This window comes from Metarhizium robertsii (genome assembly GCF_000187425.2).
Source record: "Metarhizium robertsii ARSEF 23 chromosome Unknown MAA_Scf_1, whole genome shotgun sequence".
Lineage (NCBI taxonomy): Eukaryota > Fungi > Ascomycota > Sordariomycetes > Hypocreales > Clavicipitaceae > Metarhizium > Metarhizium robertsii.
Window position 1 is genome coordinate 4177764 of NW_011942149.1, and position 20931 is coordinate 4198694.

The 20931-nt window shown below is 51.7% G+C and overlaps 4 protein-coding genes across 4 annotated transcripts; 3 read left to right on the top strand and 1 right to left on the bottom strand.

Annotated features, from left to right (window-relative positions):
• Positions 1-1186: 1186 nt before the first annotated feature.
• Positions 1187-2469, top strand: MAA_02267 (mucin; the record flags this gene model as incomplete). The annotated part of the gene is made up of 2 exons (XM_007820265.1): positions 1187-1650; positions 1722-2469. The coding sequence occupies 2 exons, from the start codon at positions 1187-1189 to the stop codon at positions 2467-2469; spliced, it is 1212 nt and encodes a 403-aa protein (XP_007818456.1).
• A 452-nt stretch (positions 2470-2921) lies between these two features.
• MAA_02266 (ubiquinone/menaquinone biosynthesis-related protein) lies at positions 2922-4164 on the bottom strand (the record flags this gene model as incomplete). Its single annotated transcript, XM_007820264.1, has 2 exons — positions 2922-3951; positions 4013-4164. The coding sequence occupies 2 exons, from the start codon at positions 4162-4164 to the stop codon at positions 2922-2924; spliced, it is 1182 nt and encodes a 393-aa protein (XP_007818455.1).
• Positions 4165-4542: 378 nt separating this feature from the next.
• MAA_02265 (Ribosomal protein S5 domain 2-type fold protein) lies at positions 4543-6132 on the top strand (the record flags this gene model as incomplete). The annotated part of the gene is made up of 2 exons (XM_007820263.1): positions 4543-4655; positions 4716-6132. 2 exons carry the CDS (start codon positions 4543-4545, stop codon positions 6130-6132), a joined length of 1530 nt encoding a protein of 509 aa, XP_007818454.1.
• Positions 6133-7217: 1085 nt separating this feature from the next.
• MAA_02264 (Cell division control protein 2 (Cyclin-dependent protein kinase)) lies at positions 7218-8074 on the top strand (the record flags this gene model as incomplete). Its single annotated transcript, XM_007820262.2, has 2 exons — positions 7218-7254; positions 7338-8074. 2 exons carry the CDS (start codon positions 7218-7220, stop codon positions 8072-8074), a joined length of 774 nt encoding a protein of 257 aa, XP_007818453.2.
• Between the last annotated feature and the right edge of the window lie 12857 nt (positions 8075-20931).

Consider the following 20931-nt stretch of genomic DNA (forward strand, 5'->3'; position numbering starts at 1 on the left):
TTCAAGGCCAATGCCGCTGCATCGACACTCCTGTATCTCGTATGTGCACCACGTACCAAGATAGTCGTGAACAGACTGTCGAGCTTCATCGGCCAAAATGCCAAGCTCACCCTGAACTGTCATTGTCATGTTTTGTCCTTGTCTTATCCCCCTGGCGTCGAAGCCCCCTTCTGTTGGAGGGACTCGGAAGCTCAATCAGGAGAGCGAGGACGTCAATGTTGTCGGTGACTGCCCGTGCAACCTCCGTACGTAAGTTACATGGAGAACAACGTACATAAGTTGTGTAAGTGGCGGCTGAAGAAAAACAAAGGACGAAATGACCATCATTGCCTCGCAATGGCGGTAACGCACGGCTTTTTTCTTTTGTTTGGATTGACCGCCCTCCAGGGACCAGGCTATCAGATTATGCAGTGACAGGGACACAAGACAGACAATGGCTTGCTCCTACCCTCTCCACCCGCCAAAACTCAACCCAAACGCTTCTTGCGCAAGTGATGGAAACATAACAGGCAGGCAAGCAGGCAGGGTCCCTCGTCCCGCCTGGAATGCGCCTCCCTGTTCAACCCAAACTGGCCGGACAGGCGGCTTTTCCAGCTCACCGTGAAAGGCCATTGGTCCGCCTCGCCCCATTTTTTGTGCCGACCTAGCGTTGACTTGACGCATCGATGGCTGCAGCCCCACTGACGTTTAGCGGTCCCACTTCGGCAAGCTTGCATCCAGCTGCCGGCCAATAGGATGTTAGGGGAAAGAAAAAAAAAAGTTCAAGCTCTCGTGCTTGCCTGCCTTTTCCCAGCCAACGCTGGAAATCGCCTGAGGCTGTCTTCGCCTCCCGTCCCAAATGTCTCCAGGTCCCAATCCTCACCTGTCCCCCATCCCCATCCTGGCCGGCCGGCTGTTCGAATCCCCTCCCTTCGTGTACTATCGAAATCCGCCCTCCTTCTTTATTATTTTTCCTCATCCTGCAACCGGGCAACCCGTCCTGCTGTGTTTTGCATCGTGGGAAGTTCACACTGTTCCGCTACAGCCTCGTTGCATCCCCCTTTTACGCCAAGTATCTTCTAATAGAGAGTCGACTCGCCTTTCAGCTTCGCCTCGCAACTTGGCATTAGTATCAACCCCCCTTTATCCCTCGACTTTTCTTTTCCATTTTTTTTTATTATCCTTTCGCCGCGCAAACACAGCAAGGATGCCGTACAACACGCGTCGCAAATCATTGTCCCTGCCCAGCCTGGGTATACACATTCCCGTGACGCACGCTGCTCGCGCTGCCGCTGCCTCAACAAAGGCCCCGAGAAGACCTCCCTCTCCGTCGTCATCGTCATCGTCATCTTCTCCAGCTACGTCGGCGCATCTTTCAGACCCTTCAGTCGATGCTATGGACTCACATCCAAGCAAGCGCCTCAAGCGATCACACGGTGCCACCTCTGCGCCCGCTGAAGGCATCGTCGAGCAAACGCCTCCTCCTTCGCCCACCCCGGCCACCAGCGTCGACATGTCCGACTTGGACGCGATACGCAAGGTTGATCTCGAGGGTATTAATGATGACATTGTTGAGGCCTCAATTGTTCAGCTGCAGTCGACAGCTAACAGACCGCACCTCATCAAAGAATTGGCGACTGTTCTCACCCAGACATTGTCTTCTGTCCAACAGTGAGTTATTACCCGTCTACTACAAACCTTTTTTTCGTTGGGTCAAATCGCTGACCCCTTTGTTCGCCTAGATCTGCCAATCCGTGCGCCATCATCTCCTCCCGCTTATCCTCATACATGAAACGGCCGTGCTGGACTGCTCTTGTTCCCTGCCCCCTGGCTAAAGAACTCGAGACTGTTCACCCCCGCCGCACGTACTTTTTTCTCACTACTTGCCCGCGACAGCCTCTTCCGGATTCCAGCATCACTCAGCCAATCAATCTCCCTGCTATCGTCTCTCCCTCCGTATCTTTGACCGATGATTCTGGATCTGACGATGTTGATGGTCGCCGAAGAGAGTTGAGTCCTTCCCCTGAGGTAGACCTTTCGTCGCCGGAGTTTGGTGACATGGAGGACGACGTGGGCATGCCAATTACGCCCATGGGTTCTTTCAAAACTCACAATAATCACTTGAGACATGGAAGAGACTTGCGCCGGGACTCTCCGCCTTTGGAAACTGATGAACGCGAGTTCACACAAACTGCAGACGTTCTTCAAAAACGTAAATTTACCCACGACAACACTCCTACTAGTTCTGAGACTGCCGAGCGTAACCCTACTATTGAGTACGGCTATCGCGACGATATGTGGTTCGGCGACCGTGCTCTTCCGACCGCTGCCTTTTTGACCAGTCCGGCTATCAAGCCGAGTCCCTTGTCGACAATGCGCAAAGACGACGATGCTGACAGCTGGCTGAAGCTCAATTTGCTCTTTGAATGGGATAGAACCGCAGAAAGCATCGAGATCGACGAGCTTGACTGCCTGTTGGACACTTGCTGATGACACTATATTCTCGTATTAATACTTTCCCTCCCATATCCACAATTTTAACTTATTGGTTACGTATATTTTGCGCAAGGCGCATGGAGTTATTGGAGTAGGCGGCAATAAAATGAGCATAGCCGAAAGGGTTGGGTCTTTTGACGCCACGTTTTGATATTTATTTTCGTCTGTTGTTGGCCTCTTCAGGAGTTGGTGGTAGAGGTACATGTATATATAGATTGTCTTGAGTGTGATTTTGGAATGATTCAATGTACGAGGAGATGAAGAGAAACAAACAGTTGATTCTCTAGAATACAAAAAGGGGAGACTGGCCTTGGAGCGCAAAGCAGACACATACAGGATCGCAAAATGATATGCCACTCACTGCTTCTGAAATTATTATCTGTCTAATTGTCTACTGTACAAGAGGATCTCGACTTGATCGTACATTTATTGATTCACACACGGACCTACCTCTTGCCCCTCATGCGTAGTTCTACCCAGACCAAAGTACCCATTTGCATGATGTTTGGTCGATCTAGCTTGACTATTTCCAGTCCTGGTGTCCTTTGCACGGCTTCGTCGACAAGCGCTTCAATGTCGCGGTTCCACCAACAGCCGTATTTCTCAAAATGCTTTTCTGCATTTTTATCCAAAAGACCATTGACGAGCCCATACCATCCCTTGCCGTGTTCGAGCAGAATGATGCGACCGGTGTCCGGCTTGACAGCGGATGCCAAATTGCACAAAACCGCGACGGGATCCAACACGGAGCAAAGCCCAAACGTCTGTATAATCGTATCGTACGTCGCGTCCGACGCGGACGAGGACAGCCGCGTCGCACCCGCACCCGCCGCCCGCGGAAGAGGACGATGCGCATCCGAGCAAATCAGTCGCAGCCGATCATCCAGCAAGGACAGCCGCCCGCCCGCGTGGTCCGCCAGCGTCGATCTCCCTGCGCTGGGCTCAGAATCGGCCACTGGCGGGACCGCCGCGACGAGTCGCTTGCGCGCGACGTCGAGCATGTCGGCGGATATATCTAGCCCCGTGAACGAGGATATCCCCCCGGCGGCGGTCTGCTTCCCCGGCGCTGGGTGCGTCCCGGAAAGCGCATCCCAGTTGTAGTGTTGGAGGTTTCGGCCGGTGCCCACGGCCAGTTCCAGCACGTTGCCTTTTGCGTGGCCGGCCAGCTTCTTGCGCAGCTTGGTGATGCCCATCCACCACTCGGGCAGGTCCAGCTCCTTGTCGAATTGCTCGGCATTGTCGCCTGTCAGGGCGGGCGGGCGGCCGGTCGGCGCGGCGTGCTCGCAGAGCGCTTGGCAGGGACGGGTTTTTAGGGAGGCGGCCGCGGTGCCGACGATGTAGAAGCCCAGGAAGCCGGAGAGGAGGGCGGCTCCGGAGAGCGGGAGCCACGAGCGGCGCCAGAGGGACTGGAGGGTATCGCTGGACCGTGAGGGATTCGGAGCACGTCGGGGTTGAGATGGGGCGTTGCGAGGGCTGCTACGACGGAGTTGAGGTGTGAGACTCGGACAGTTTCCTGTAGAGTTGGGGGACAACTTACGGTTTATAGGACTTGGAGAGGCGAGGAGGAGGAGGAGGAGAAGGAGGAGAAGGAGCAGGAGCAGGTGGCTGTTTGCGAGCAGCTTTGGAAGCTGTGCTGGCAAAACGCCTGGGGAGGCAAGTGGCTCTAGCGAAGCCACGCGTGGTGACCATCATTGGTACTGCATGGCTTGTTTTCTATGGGTGACCGGTCGCAGAATCTGGCGTCAGCTTCCAATTCCGGATAGTGACAAGGCAAACGTAGCCGTTTTGCATGTTTTAAAAAAGACGTCAGGGCTGATCCGGATGTGTGAACGGCCCGACGTTTCGGAGCCGATGTGGGGGCAGAACCTCTCGAGGCTGAAGAGGGTCCAAGCTTCACTTCACGGCAGGGAAACGAGGCGCGCAGCGCGCATCAAGGTTGCTTCTTGTTTCAACATTCAGATCTTGACAAAGAACTCGCCCTGGACACATTCCAAGACTAGGAAACGAGAAAAGGGAGGAAAGAAAGATTCCCAGTCACGATATTGTCGACTTGATAGATTTCTGAGCATGTCGGGGCACGGCGACTTGCAGGAGCTGCTGCGCATGTTCACTTCACGCAAAGTTCCCATGATGGCAGCAATGGGTCACATCAAAGCGCTCCAGGCCAAGAACCTAAGAAGGTACATCTGAACACAGACACATTCTGAGAAGCAAGATACCAATTGAAGAAAAAAAATTAGCATTGAGCAAATTGCAGAAGCGCCTCTCTCTGCAGTAGAAGCCGCCATCTCAGACGCCAAACTGGCCAAGTCGTTCCACACAGCGTGCAAAACGCACGGGAAAAAGGCGACCAAGCGTGCTGCTGAGGAATCGACCTCTCCCACCTCCAAGAAACCTAGACTGGAGCCTCATAAACGAGACTTGGACTACAGTTCGATGAGCGCGGAAGAGCTGGAAAGCTCGCTCAGTTTGCCACTAGTTGAGGACGAAGAGACAATTCGAAAGACGACGTTGGTGACAAACAGAGCGCCGCTTGTGCTTGCGTTTGCGGTGGAATTGCTTCGCTTTACCATGCCGGAACAGCCTCCGAGCAGCAGATTGAGCCTGGGTCAGGCGGTTGTGAGTGCAAATTCGAGATCCAAGGCGATTAGCATTGGCATTGAGAAGGCGCCTCCTGGAGGTGAGGAGCAGGTTCCCGAGGGGCAGCCAAAAGTCAGGGTTTTGGGGCGCGAGATTCCAGTTCTGAAAAGGAGCGGATATTCATGGAAATCGGATCAACTAGAAGACGAGACTACAGGTTCGACAGAGGGGCCCAGCAAGCCAGAGTCGTCGTCGTCGGCGGGCGAGCAGAAGGCATGGGTCGCGAGCCAGAAACTGACATCTCGAGCGTCTACATTCGTAGCGCATGCCGCAAGCCTATCTTCGCCTTCTCTTCGGACGGGTTTGATGAATGGTCTCATGACGGATAAACCGGAACTGGAAACAGCCACGCACAACGCATGGGCCTTGCGAACGAGCTATGGCAACTCGCCACTGGTTCAAGAAGCTTCATTTGACGACGGAGAATCTGGCTGTGGGAAGTTTATGCTACAAACCATGCGCGAAGCGGATGTCACGAATACGCTCGTTGTGCTGACGAGGTGGTACGGCGGCATTATGCTAGGTCCAGATAGATGGCGCCTCATGAGAGAATGCATCAACGACGCGCTGTCTTCCCGCGGACGAAAGTCTACGCTGGCTGGGGAAGCACTCTGGGGTCTGGACCCTGAAAACAAGACGCCGTCTCTTACAACGGTGGGGATGCCCATTCACCGCCCCGAAGGCGCGAGGAACTACCTCCTGCGGAGTTTTGGGACGGCTGCGGTTGACGGCGGTGGGAGTGAGACCAAGAAGACGCTGACGGCGGTGAGTGATGAAAGGCAAGAGAACCTGGGGAGATTACTTGGGGCGCTGAGGCTGTTGTACAAGAGCTGGGCTGGCGTATTGCGGAAAGACGAGCTCGATCGAAGAGCCTGGAGCTGGTATGTTTCTGTGCGGCCCGATGTGGAAGCTGGACCATCCGGATGGGGAGCAAAGGGCCATCTGAACTTGGGTAAAATTTTGGATTTGAGGCGGGCAGAAGGAAGTGCTGGGGCGAAGAAGCTTGCAGAGTCATGATCCATGGAGAGTGAGCTGCACCGAGTGTTGGTGATGAGAATCGAGGGTTGGGCAAACATTGGTTGTACTAGTAATTACAATGGCTTGATGGGTATCAAGCCCGTCATCTGCCGGGATACGTACCGTGCTGACGGTATCTGCTGTCAAATGAGAATCCAGTCCTGGGGGGAAATTTTTGTCAAGGACATGTATATTAAGCCAAATATAGAAGCCAGAGGTGTCGGTGAAGATGATGAGCGACACTACAGCTTCAGGTGCGAGTACTATTATTGGAAGCGCGCATTGCAACGTTGAGGGGTTCTAGTGGTGGCTGTCCCTTATCGATAAGCAGTATGGCAACTTGTGCCCGACTGAAGACGCGAGTTGCAGGGACAACTCAGCTAAACTTTCCAACTAAACCTAATCGAGTACCATTCCCACGGTTCAGGAGCCGTGAGTGGTGTGTTGCCAGCCGAGTCCAAGTAAACACAACAAACAGGGTTGTCCAAAAACACAGACTCGAGACGAGCAACAAGCTTGCCTGTCGAGTTGTCAGGTCCAGTTGCACCGACTTTCTGGACTTGACAAGAGTATTTTCGTCTCTTGGTTGAGAAACGGTTTCATTGCGCCCGCCGTATGTGACTAAACCACAGCTATTTGTCTCTCCCTCTTCTTGCCCCTTTGTAATTTTTTTTATTAAATTTTTTTGTTTCATTTATTTTCGGTTCCCCCAGTTGCCAAGGCGCGTCCACCCCGCGCCATCGCGACTCTTGCGTGTGTGTTGACCCCTCGCTTGCTTGCTGGGGTGACGACACCAGACCGTCTGTGAATTTCTTCCTTCTGCTTTTGCCTCACCACCCCCACGTCGTTCCATTCCCCATTCCGAGGGAGAGAGCAAGGGCAGTGGCAAGCTGTTCCATTGTCCATCCATCCGCCACCGACGATACTCCCTCTGCCCGGTCGACGTCGCTTTTGTCTGTTCCTGCGCAGCGACGATCCGCCTAGACGCTGGGCTGTGAAATTAGACCCCGACAGCGCGACCAGCTCTCGACCCGCACTGACTTGTTGTTGTTGTTGTGAGGGAGAAACCCCGAACCGCTTTCAACATGGATAACTATCAGAAGCTGGAAAAGGTTGGCGAGGGTGAGTTCATGAGTTGCACTGGGACGGTGGCACAATTGCTGCAGTCAGCGAGGAGTGGCATGAATTACTGCTGCCCCTCATAGTCAAGCACGATGGACTGACTCAACCAGGCACGTATGGTGTTGTCTACAAGGCGCGTGACCTTGCCAATAGTGGCCGCATAGTCGCCCTCAAAAAGATTCGCCTCGAAGCCGAAGACGAAGGTGTCCCCAGCACTGCCATCCGAGAAATCTCCCTTCTCAAGGAATTGAGAGACCCCAACATTGTCCGCCTGTTTAACATTGTCCACTCCGACGGCCACAAGCTCTACCTTGTATTTGAGTTCGTGGACCTAGATCTGAAGAGGTACATGGAGGCGCTACCCGTCAGCGATGGTGGCCGAGGCAAAGCTCTGCCCGAGGGATCCTCAGCGACCATTATGCAGCTCGGCCTTGGCGAAGTTGTTGTCCGGAAGTTCATGATGCAGTTGTGCGAGGGCATCAAGTACTGCCATTCACGTCGAGTGCTTCACCGTGATTTGAAGCCCCAAAACTTGCTGATTGACAAGGAGGGCAACCTGAAGCTGGCTGATTTTGGCCTTGCCCGTGCCTTTGGCGTGCCCCTGCGAACGTATACCCATGAAGTGGTGACGTTGTGGTATCGAGCTCCGGAGATTTTACTCGGTGGAAGACAATACTCGACTGGTGTCGATATGTGGTCAGTGGGATGTATCTTTGCCGAAATGTGTACCCGGAAACCGTTGTTCCCCGGTGACTCGGAAATTGACGAGATTTTCAAGATTTTCCGGCAAGTTCCCCTCCTCCTCCATTCCACGCCTTAAATATACTCTCAAAACATGAAGCGTATTTTTCATGCGGAATTGGGACTAATTCATTGCGTCATTTAGAAACCTTGGTACTCCAGATGAGGAGGTCTGGCCTGGCGTCACCTCATACCCCGACTTTAAATCATCATTCCCTAAGTGGAAGAGAGACTATAGGCAACCCCTCTGCCAGAACCTGGATCAAAAGGGCCTAGAGCTCCTCGAAATGATGCTGGTATATGACCCGGCGGGCCGCATCTCGGCCAAGCAAGCCTGCAACCACCCTTATTTCGAAGAATACCTCGCCGAGCAGCAGGAAGAGGTTGGGCGCATGAATGGCTACTATAATTAGAGAGCGATGGTACGCCCAGGCGCCGCGGGATGCTGATGTTGGGGCAGACACGTGGTCGGGGGTGCATATGCTATCAGGGAGGAGGCAGGTATCATCTTTGAACGGACTTTCAGGATACGGACACGAGCACAAAATCTGGAGAATGTTGACCACGTAACATGCCAATGAGCAATTCTACGACAAGCAACCTTATTCTCTGTTATTTTCGTTGTCAGATTTTATGCCTTCACCTGGCAATCGGGGCCGGGGCGAGGAAACGCGATGGTGCAAAGTAGCACGAGATGGAGAGTCGTTTGTTGATCTTACGACGGCTTCACGGCTGGCATACGGAGGGTCCTGCCGCAGGGCACTTACTTTGGCTGCTGCGGGTTTCCATGCCCATGATTCTGTCATGTTGTACTCGTTGGGCAACCAACGATGCCATGACAATGGTATGGTTAATGGGGGAGGAGGGGAGGGAGAAGGCCCTTGGTCCGAAAGCGTCGTCGCGATGCGAATTAGTCTTCTTTTGTTTTCATTTACGTACGGAGTAGAGGAGGGCAAACTGATTCTGGGTTCTGGGTTCAGGGATGCAGTGCTAATAGACTCATGGACATGCTCACCGCTACGACTTTGTGGAAATACGCTGTGGCCAAATTGACATGGAAATTTACATACGTAGGGACTATGTATGATGTGTTTCCGTCATGGGAAATTCATGGCATTGATGACATTGGTGTTTAGTCATGGATGTATGGATGCATGTTGTTGAGCAAACGCCTGAAACACCCCAGCTCCGGTAGCCAGGATACCCTGGATGTTGGCCATGGCGACGACGGCAGTACCCTTGCTTGACCGAAGCGATTGGTACAACTGCCGCAGCGAGCGGCTTGGGTCGCGCCAATTTTACATTTGATGTTCCAGGATCATCTAGTGTACGGTGCGTCGTATCCCTTTGGGTGTTTGAAAGTGCCGATTTTGTACCGAACAAGGATATTTACTAATTAAAAATTTTAATATAAGAGATATAAGAATACACTAAGAGATATAAGAATACACTAAAAGATATAAGAATACACTAAGAGATATAAGAATACACTAAGAGATATAAGAATACACTAAGAGATATAAGAATACACTAAGAGATATAAGAATACACTAAGAGATATAAGAATACACTAAAAGATATAAGAATACACTAAGAGATATAAGAATACACTAAGAGATATAAGAATACACTAAGAGATATAAGAATACACTAAGAGATATAAGAATACACTAAGAGATATAAGAATATACTAAGAGATATAAGAATACACTAAGAGATATAAGAATATACTAAGAGATATAAAAATATACTAAGAAATATAAGAATATACTAAGAAATATAAAAATATACTAAGAAATATAAAAATATACTAAGAAATATAAGAATATACTAAGAAATATAAGAATATACTAAGAAATATAAGAATATACTAAGAAATATAAGAATATATTAAGGGGTATAATAATATACTAAGGGGTATTAATTTTTAATTATTTCGCTTTATAATTAAATAAAATTACATATATAATATAAGTATTATATAAGCATAAAATCTAAAATAGTATTAGGCTGTACCAGGCCAAGAATAGTAGGAGACTAGAAAAGTAGACCGTCTCAGCGCAATTAGTACCGCGCCGCGGCCGCTAGCCAAGGCCATCTCGCGATAGCCTCAGTCAAGGCACTCCATTAACAGAATGCTTCTGTTAGAGTCAATCTTTTCTGGTTAAGAGTACCTTGTTGAGGTAGGTCCAATGCAATGAGGAAACGATTAACCTCTGGGTGAGATAGGCGTTGAATACTTTCCCTGCTTCTTGGGCAATTGGGGATCTTAACTCCCGTAAGTACATTTCGAAGCGGAAATAATTCATGGTTTGGATTGATCACAAGATCATATTGGTTTCGTATTCTCACAGTTTGATTGTGTTGTTTTGCAAGTTGAGTAGTGTGGTTTTGTTCCATGGTTCTTTGTAGTGTAACAAATTTATCTTCAAGTGTGCCTACTTGAGTACTGAGTTGTGAAATACGATCATTTGTCTGGCGATGAAGATAGGCATTTTGATTCAGAATTTGCTGCGCAAGTGCATTCATCTGGTGGTGAAGATTGTTATTTTGATCCACGAGTTGTTGCGCAAGTCTATTCGACTCGCGCCGAAGATCAGCGAGTTCTGTCCGAAACTCAGTGTGTTCTCTCCGAACATCAACAAGTTGGCCTTGCACATCAGTGAGGTCGTTCTCCACAGCGGTTAATAAAGTAAGGAGAATGTAATGAACAGAGTAATAGATGGGTTTTGAAATGATTGTGCTGATCAAAGCGGTGTTGCGGTGTTGCGTCAAGGCAGGTGTGGGAACAATAAAGGGAGAAAGAAAGTGGGGGAGTAAAACTTATGTTGTGTGGACTAGGGTCAGCTGACCCTGTGGGAAGTGCAGTCTGGTGAGCTTCTTACGCTGCTCATGCATGCAAGCAGTGAAAAAAAAAAGCACACAAAAGGCCCTTTGCTAACAAATCATTCTCCTAGGTTCAGACCAATCTTCAGGGCCGCGCGCTTATTCGCGCTCCCGCTGGCTGGTTTCATCAAGCGCCCGCCTGGTCGATATCCTAATATCGGTTGGGCCCTTGTCATGGCCAAAAATATGCCCATACATACATCCCTTACTGTCCTTGGCCTGGTACAGCCTAATACTGTTTTAGATTTTAGGCTTACACGATACTTGTATCATGCGTTTAATTTTATTTGACTACAGAGCGAAACAATTGAACATTAATGGAGTGCCTTGAGAGCGATTCTGGTCTGAGCTTAGTTCTTGGCATATTCCAGCAGTAGGAGTGTGGTGCCGAAAACTCCCAAGACTGGTTACAGCAAGAAGTAAGTTGATAATTGTACGTGTACTGTTATAGTTTATTTTTATAGTTACTAACATTAATGATAGAATTCGGAATCCAAGGATGCAGCGCTGGATACAGCAAGGAATTACGAAGCAAATGAAGGGAGCTTCAGATTCAGTCCTGCCGAGGTGCCAGCTGCATGTGCTCATCCGCAATTATGGGCCCCGAGGGGCTGAGCGAGCTTCAGGTCACTGTTGAATTGCTGGGCTGACGTTGATGGACATGGAGTTTTGCATCAATGCTTGGCGGTCCTGAAAAGAGGAGCCTAGAGTTAGTTGGGGTATACGGAGTACGTTGCTTCGAGAGCTGCAGAGAATGAATTAAAAATAGGAGGTTGGCGAGTTTTCGATGGTTGTGTCACTCGTGTGAAGTGACGTGTGTACACTGCAGTGGATCGAGTTTGACTTGGCGGTTATGCTGAAGACGATCGAGGTTATTGTTGCAAGTTGCTATATTATATGGATTTCCTATATACCTAGTTTGTAGAGTATTTTAATAAATAGATATGGACCTAGTTTTGTCTATAGAACACCGGGGACTATATCACGTAGTGTACTGTAGAGACGTACGCAATACCATTCCGAGACGACACTGCTGTAGAACAATTCATATATATACGTACAGTGGTGTACCTCGTATAGACGTGCCCTGCGAATTTCACGACGGCACATGCCCAGGTACCTACTAAGTACTTAAAGTACAGAGATAACTAGCGTCTCTACACTATAAATCAAGTACGAATCATTCATATTATTCTTCACCCCCTACGTACTCCGTAGAGGGCAAGGATATCCGTGCAAGTAGGCACCTTTCCCCCTTCCCCTTCTTATTCGATCCAAAATTTGCGGGGGAAAACCCCAGCGCGGCATTTTACGTCTTTCTTCTCCTGGTGTCAACACGGGGTTCCGGAACAAAGCCGCCAAAATGGGCGCGAGTCGGCCGACGCCGGCACCACCGAGGGGCTCTCTGGTCCCGCGTGGCTGTTGACTTTTGTGGTCTGGGCGTCCCGCGGTCCGGGTAGTATTTGCTGGAGTGTGTGTGGTGGTGATGCTCCGCGGCGGTGTGGGATCGGCGTGCGGCACCTTGGGCGCGAGCACCTTTTTGCTGTTCACGTTGTTTGCCTGGCTTGGCTGCTTGGTTCCGCTGGGCTGGTGACGGGAGTGTGCGCCCATGCATGTGGTCAAGTGTTGCGCAGTCCGGCTTTGGCCTGTTTGCTCGTGGTCGTGCGGGGGGAGGAGGGGCTGGTGCGTGTAGTCTGCTGGGCACGAGGTGTCGATGGAGGTTGTTCTTGGTGGAGAGGACTAGTTCTTCTGTTGCATCACGGTTTCCATGTTGTGTCAATGATGTATTCGCGAACAGCGGCACGTTGGCCACGCCCTGCCAACATTGATGCTCAAGTGTACGAAGTACAGTGGGTGTATATCTGCGACACCAATCCAGCGGGCGGTTGATATTCCTACCACGACAAGAGGCGCATACATCACAACACCCTTAAAAATAAGTTTTCAGGGGCGGTGCCCAAATAAAAAAAAATCTCTAAAAAATTCCACATCTTCAAGACAGAGTACATGTGAACCCCTATAACGCCCCTATTGGATGGAACTCACCGCTGCATGTCTCTGCTGGCTGGGTACAGCTCCTCGGCGCCGCCGCACCAGCCACATCCCGAAAAAGATTGTGTGGCTTTGAAGGAATTTTCCGCAAACGACGGCAAGCAGCCCGGGAAGACATGGAGGCTTGAGGAAGACGAGGAGGGAGGGGCGTGCGGGTTCAACATTGAATGTTCTCGAGCGTGTCCTGGAGCTGGGTTTCAGGGCCATCGGTGGCCGCCCAATCGGCGACCCTGGTCGGAGGCGCACCTGCCAAAATCTGGGGCAGCCCCGGCGGGTTGGCTAATTTAGTCGTGGTGGCTTTTTGGGGAGGTCCTGCGAATGGAATCCCTGCGTTCTGCATCGAGGAGGATGGGGAGGAGGATGGGGAAGGGGGCAAAAGAGTCGAGTCTGGTGAGGGCAACGAGGCGCAAGTAGTATTCCGTAGTATTTGGGATTTTAGAGGGCCAAGTTTGACCAGCGTTTGGTCTTGGGATCAAGTTGGGAGAGGGGCGCTGGTGGAGGAAGGAGGTGGACAGCGTTCAATCTTCTCGGCATTATTATGTGATGGGGATAGGGAACGTTGCTTGATGGCAATATCCCGTTGTGGTGGCCCGGCCGGCGCTGGCGACAAGGCTGCCGCAACGTTGATGGACGGAGATCAATACCTTAGGCGTTACTGTCGATACAAATCGCCGCAATAGCTACGGCATGCTGACCGTCTTTCTTCATCGTGGAGGGCGGTTGTTGGGGTGGGTGATCTGTCTGCCCTGGTCACAATACAACGTCCCGGCTTCTCCCTTAACAGGTTAGTAATGTTCGTAGCGAAACTTTTTTATTAAAAAAAAGTCATCACTGTCGACATGAATGCACAATGCACGCGTGCAAGATGGCAATATCGTGGCGCCAAGTTTATGACCTGGCATCACTCGTCCATACCCCCCCAACACAAGCGTCAATTCTCTTCAACTGCGATGCGCAACAAAAAGGCCTCTCAGAATCATGCACTTACAAAGATCCCCCCCCAAACGAGGCATATGCCAGTCTCGTTATCCCGGTGTCAAGTTTCATCGTGCCCGTCATGTAATGCAACGCTCCAACAAGATGCGCCTCGTTTCCGCAAAGGGCTAGTAGGTTGGAATAAGACTCGCTGGCAGTCGGCAGCCCATGACCAAGATGCCATCAAATGCCATGTGAATGAATGACCAGTGCATGTCACCCCTTCCCACATGCCATCTGGCAAGGTTGGTTCCCTTTTGATTTTATTTAATTCTTTTTAAACGGAGTATTACCAGCATTAAATCGGGGCCGTGGCCATCTTAAAAGTGGGTGTGGGCGAGCCCTGACATCACAGGGCAGGCTTTAAATTGCGCGCTTTGATTTTCGGCACGTCTGTGTTGGCGCGGGCCTTGCGAATGCCGTTTGTGGGATGGCGCTTGACCCAGCGCATCACGGGCACTCTTTCTGCGTGAGACGGGTGAGACCGCTGGGCGGTGATGGAGAAACTCGGGATCGATCCCCTTTAGGATGGCGATGTGGTCTGGTGAGTTCAATGTTGGTGAGATGTTGATGCTGGTGGTGCTTTTGGTGAGGTGATTGGTGAGACCAGTTGACGGTTCAGCGGGGCCTACAGTGGGTGAGGTACGTACCGGACGTGTAAGAAGCATCAATTTTACCATCAATTCAATCTTGATATCATCTCAATAGTACCTAGCCATCGAGCTGTATAGTACTCCGTATAATCTCAATTGATATTATAGCATGGTACTATGCACTTGTTGCATGTGATGCCCCAATCTGTGTCCTGCCACACCGACTGGACGATGCATATCAACTGATGGCTGATGCATGGTTCATGATGGACCCCTTTGATCCCCGCTGCTCGTAGATCATTCATGCGCACACTTGTTCGTGTGTGTTATTTGAGCGCAATGTACAAAGTTCAAAAGCAAAGCACGAGTAAACTATCACGGTGGCATTTGTAATTTTTGCCATGCTCCGGCCGAGATGTATATACACCCTCCATGGATGTACGGAGAACATACGTACCTCGCACGCACCTCCACACATCCGACCCTTTGACACGCCATAGCCCTCCGTGATAATGATATCGCCAGTGGGAGTCGAGGAGTGCGCGCATGTCGCTGCGGCTGAGGACGAGGCGGAAAATAGGGCTGGCTATCCATTCCGAAACGAGAGACACTATTGTTTAGCCTTCCCCCCGCAGCGAGGGGCCCAAAATCATGGCAACAACGTCAATCCAGATCCGGCCCAACTCCTACTTAGTACCTTGCAAAACGTTTCTACAACTCGCATCGCCGAAACGGAGCTCCTCCGACTACGGGATACGCATCCCCCGAAACGAGTTGACCCCCTCTGGCAAAGAACAAAACACCTGCAAAGCACGATCAGTGAAACGAGCTGTGCCGCAAATAGGAACGTATGGGGGGCTCTACGGAGGAAATAGAGCGTTAATCAGCCGTTTCCTGCCCCGACGAAAGGAGAGCAGCATGACTGGGTGGTGGTTATTTTATCCGGGAATCGTTCTTCCCCCCTGCATCGGGATGACAGCCATTTGCCACGCAGGATTCCTGTGGCTCACACATGCCGCGTTTAAGTGGCGGATCTGCGAAGTTACTAGTTAATCCGAACAGACTGACGGTGGCAAAAGGCCCGAGCAACCAGCCGCCTCAGGGGTTCATTTCTCTTTGGCGCCCGTTTTGACGGCGCAACTGGATCTTTGACTTTTCTTTTAATAAATCGGTAGGTGACGTGACGATGGCGATGGCGATGGTGATGGTGACATATGATGATTTTCGCTCCATGGCGCAATTTACAGTGTACCCAAGGTCCTGGACCCATTGTCAAAACGTGCATCGTCAACTGTTTGCCAACAATGCTAGGCCACCAACTTTGCTAGAAGCAGCAACCTTGCATGTCTGTGTTTATCTGTTTGTTTATTTGTTGATTTGACGGCGCGGATTTGCTGCAGAGGACCTCGTAAAATCAACATCACCATGTACACAGCCTCACCCGGGACGAGACCCAAACAGCCCCTTGGCTGATACGCGTACTTTATGTAGCCAGACTGGAACATGGAGCAGGTTTGCCAAGGTCATCGGGACACGGGCAGAAAGGAGAGCCAAACTGCCAGCTGTCCGACGCCTCCTGGGTTGATTGTTGACACCTGAAGAGCATGGGCTCTGTTTGTACACTCGATTTGATACGTTTGGACAAGTTGATGGCGTGGCCAGGGCTATTTGCAGCGTAGCATGGTTGGGCTCTGGTGCTTATCGGAAATTCCGTGTCTTCTTTGGCTGGCTGTCGTCTCCGTGGCAAGCAGAGGCGGCGGAGGACGTGACAATGTCGAATGTACTTGATGTCCATGCTAGGTTCTCACGGTACTGTATGTACATGTACAATGCGCCGTGCAATTTAAATGTTGAGATGGCAGGTCTTGTTTCAAGATGCGTCCCGACGTCGGTCATGGGCCAATGGTTCGGCGGCGCGCCGTGTTTCGTCGCCACGGCCAAGAGCAACGGCAGCCAGTGGGCGCCTCAAATGCGAGTAAGCTTCGATTGTTGCCGCCTGGAATTTGAGGGTCCTGGGCCGAAGTGCGGACTGGACGTCCATGTCTGGAGCACCGAGTGTTTAGTTTAGTTCAGTAGGGGGATATCAAATACACAGTGCTCCGTTGCCGTAGCCCGTTACTCGACTATCAGTACTGGCCATATGTGTAGTCTCCATCTCCGCAGCTCGCTGGGCCTGTGTTGGATTAGTACGGAGCAGTTATTCCATATATATGTACGTGCATACATGTACCGCACATTGCATATTGGGCATGGAAGGTTGCCTGCGCTGCAGCAAGACGAGTGCAAAGTGCAGGGCAAGAGCCGACCAGCGCTCGCTTGGAAACGCTCGTGGGAACTCTTGAAGCCAGTCTTGTCACGTCCTTTGATTAAATTTGTCCAACGTATGCTCAGGCCGTGGCGGTGGAACGACCTTGGTTGGCTGACGGAGTGTTAATAATCATGACCAGGCCGCGCCAAAGCTGGCCGTGGCGACGAGCTGTTACATGTTTAGTGTTCCATGTTCCATTGTATGCTCTGAAGCTGACCGGTAGCTCCATGTCCTGAGTCCTGACATGGCTCCCGAGTCCTGACACAGGCGCGCGGGCTGAATCGATTCGCAGCCGACATCTCGTGCTCTCACCCTCACCCGAGCTCTTGCTGGCGTCAATGGGAACATTAAAAACAATGCCGGCCAAGCAAGGGACCATGATGGCGAGCGCATGCATGTGTATTGGCGCCGGGCCCGTCTATTCTTGTCCCTTGTGCGACCGGCTGCCAGGCCCCCCAGCGAGTAGGAGACGGGCCGCCATTCACTCTGCAGCCGTCCATCAACCGCCGGCTGTTAATGTCCCATTGACGGGCCCCCATGTCCCATCAATGGTGACGGAAATGTCCCCTCTCATCATTTGACCCTTGATTTGTTGTTGACGCCTCCGTACATGTACTTGGGAGACTGAATTGTTGACGACCACCGAGTACGCCTGCAATTGCAATACTTATTCACTCGACCTCCCGTGTTTGCTGTCCGCCTGTTCCTTCTCCATTCATATGCCAGCCTATTTTAATATTCCATCTTCTCCATCGACGGTGCTCCCTACAATTCAGAGCCAACATCCCTTTGACTGAGGAATTCTACCGGCGGGGTCGTATTGAAGGGAGGCTCGACCCTGTTTCTTTTTCGGCCTTGACTTTGCCTCTCTTTGCTGCAGGTTCGGCTCGCTGCATTTGATCATTATTTCTTATTGTTGCTCGCCTTTCCTTTTTGTCACTCCCCCTGCTCACTGGCTCCGTTGCTGAACACCTTGCCCACTTGACGACTGGACGAACAGGTCGATCCACATTGAAGCCGCCACGCACCAGACATCGGCACAAAGAAGACTGGAGTGTCTGGTGATTGTCATCAGATTTGCATACCTCTGTGAGGACCAGACAAACGCCTTTTGACCATCCAGCCTCGATTGCAGCCCAACGACAAACGGCATTGTACGTCGACGCTTGTTGCATAATTTTGTTTCTCTTTCTTTTTTCTTTTTCTTTTTTTTGTCTCTTCGATCGTGCCGCGTTGACGCAGCACAACGGGCAACGCACCATCCGGCAAAGCAACCAGACATTCAACACCTTGACTTGACCCCGCGTTCACTACTACAGTCGACGGCAAACTAGGGATTTGATACGGGAGCGGTTAATTTTATTTTATTCATTATTTCGCCCTCTGTACGTTTAGACCATATTCCTCTTGCCGCTTCCCTCTAGTGGCTCCCGCATAGCAGCTGGTGGTGCGTGCAATTTGCCCGGCCTCCCTTTGTATAGGTTGATGACGGTTGGCGGATTCCAGCGCAGCATCGGCACCCACTTTACAGACGGGAGTTTTTTGAAGTCGAGCTGACCAGGCCAGTCAGGACGCAGGACTCGGGACCCGTCAATCGAGACCAGGGCAGGCGTCAACGACCGCAGACCCCGGAGACCCTGCAGAACATTTAGACTTGACTGGATCAGCATTGACTGTTGAGACCAGAACATTGAACCCTGGGCTCGTCAACTGGTCAACCAGTCCCTAGCTGCCTAGCGCTCCCAAGTGCTGCCAGGCCCCAGTGCCCACTGCCAGCACCAGACTCCCCAACCCCGGCCAGTCACGCACTTGTCAGGTCAAGGTGCCAGGCCTTCTGCACCAGGAACATTGAACCAGCCTCTCAAGTGCCCTCCAGAAGCGCTCTCTCCCTTGCGTTGGCCCGTCTCAACTATTGAGACTCGGCGCAGATTTGCCTCTGCACAGGACAGCTCTGCAAAGCTCTGCATAAGGTACAGAGCACCAGGCCCTGGCGCTTGGACAATTGACCGTTGTTCGACTCGTATATATAACTCTGCCTCTGAACCTCGTCCTCTTTGCATTCGCTGGCCGCATCGCCATTGGTGTTCAGAAAGAACTGCATCTTCAACCAAAACACCTTCAGTCGCTTCAAAAGCTCCTCCGCTCTTTGTGCCACCGCCTTGGATTTAACACCATTGTCCGCTCTTTGCCCTTGTCTGGTTTGTGTGCAACACTGAACACATCATACCACTCACGAATACAAAAATTGACTGCATTTCCCTTTTCTTCTTCTTTTTTCTCGGAGCAACTTGCAACTATTCGCTCTTCTTCTTCTTCGTCTCGACCACATCGAACCATCGCATCGCCCAGCGCTGACCACTCTGACCTCCGGGTGCCGCTCCTTCACCCACCGCTTCCAAGCCGCACCGGATCTTGTATAAACGCATCTATCAAAAAGACTTGACCAGCCACTCCCTCTAATCACTTTCCGTCATAAAACTCTGCGCGTGCGCTCGAGTAGCATCGAAAAAGCTAAACCACGGCTACGGAAACTCGCTTCATTGTCCATTGTTTGGAACAATAGCCACATTGGGGACGCACTGCTCTCTCGTCGACCAGATCATCAGCGTGCAACAAAGAAATACCAAGTCACGGAACTAGCCTTTCCTTGCCCCAGATACAAACCCAGTTTCTTTCTTTCTTTTTTTTTTTTGTTTAATAACGCCTTCCGCTGGATCGGAAGCCCCGCTCATTCGCACACGGAATATTGGCCATCTGGCACTTACCGGTGTGCATCACGACGTTGACGTTGACGCAATCTCCGGATTTCACGGATCGTTGAACTCAAAAAACGGCACCGACAACGCCTCCCTACCAACGGCAAACGGCGTCACCCTTTGGGCCTCGTCATCGGATTTCTCAACTTCCTCAGCCTCACAGCCTCACAGCCTCAGCCGGCACAATACCGTGGGTGCCATTTCGCTGCGACGAAGACCGGAATATATCGAAAATCACCGGCCGCCACAGACACAGCACATTGCTGCTTCAACAGAGAAATTACAGTCCGAATTCGGGACAAATCGAGCCTTGAGCCCTTGACCTTGTTTGGCCTTGGCACAATCTCCAGCCACAACTACGAATCGTGGCCCGCTTTCCGCTTGCCGCTTGGCCTTGCGCAGCTCAAGATAGAAGCTGGGTCTCAACAGCCAATTAATCGTATCTATTACCCCGTAGACTCGTTCAGCACTCGCGGCCTATTTGCCACGACTGTCCAACCTGCGCGTGGAATCCTGTCGCGGTTCCGAGCCTTTGGCGAAGCTATCCGCCGTCAGCCCGCCGTCAGCCCGCTGCATCCGCTTTGCTCCCGCACACGAACGAGTTCCAAAATCCGGCTTGCTTGCCCGGTCGCCGTCTCGCCGTCTTCGCCATCTCGCTCGCATAAGCGGCAAAGCGAAGGCCCCTGGTGACCGATCTCCCTCCCACAGCAACTCTAATTCGACCTGACCCCGGTCGCTCGTCCAAAGCCGTCCAAGCACAACGGCAGCGCCTCGTGTGCCCTGCTGGATCTGATCCCTGTCGGCCTGGCCACTAGCGATACTAGCGATCCATTCGATCACTGATCTCAGGTGCGCCCGTCTCCCGCCAGGTTGGTACCTGTTGCCTATTATGCCCCCCGTTGAGCTAGCCTCTCCCGTACTCCGTATTCACCTGGTCTCCGTGCTTGGTCGAGAGTACTGCACACTGCACACTGCCACCCTGCCGAGTACTGGAGTAGCTTGGCTCTTACCTTACTCTCCGTCATCATAATGCTCTTGCTAACTCTCGCTCGTGCTAGGAACCCAGGGCTTGTCCTTTTTGCTCGCCTGCCCCCTGCAGAAAGCCACAGCGCCGCCCGTGTGGTTTGACGTGATCCAAAGCTGGGTTGTACTCCCACAAGCCGAACCACCAGTCAGTCATCCATCACTTGGTAGCAGCCAACTGGCACGCACCTGCTGGTCCAGTCCTTTAATACGCACCCCACCCCCACCGATCTCCACCCGCACCCCCTTTCGGTCGCACCCCACCCCCTGCGGAGCCCTTAGTGCCCCGACCAGGCCCCCCCTTGCTACGCTCAGCCCCGTGTTCCCAACGTCACCTACTGAC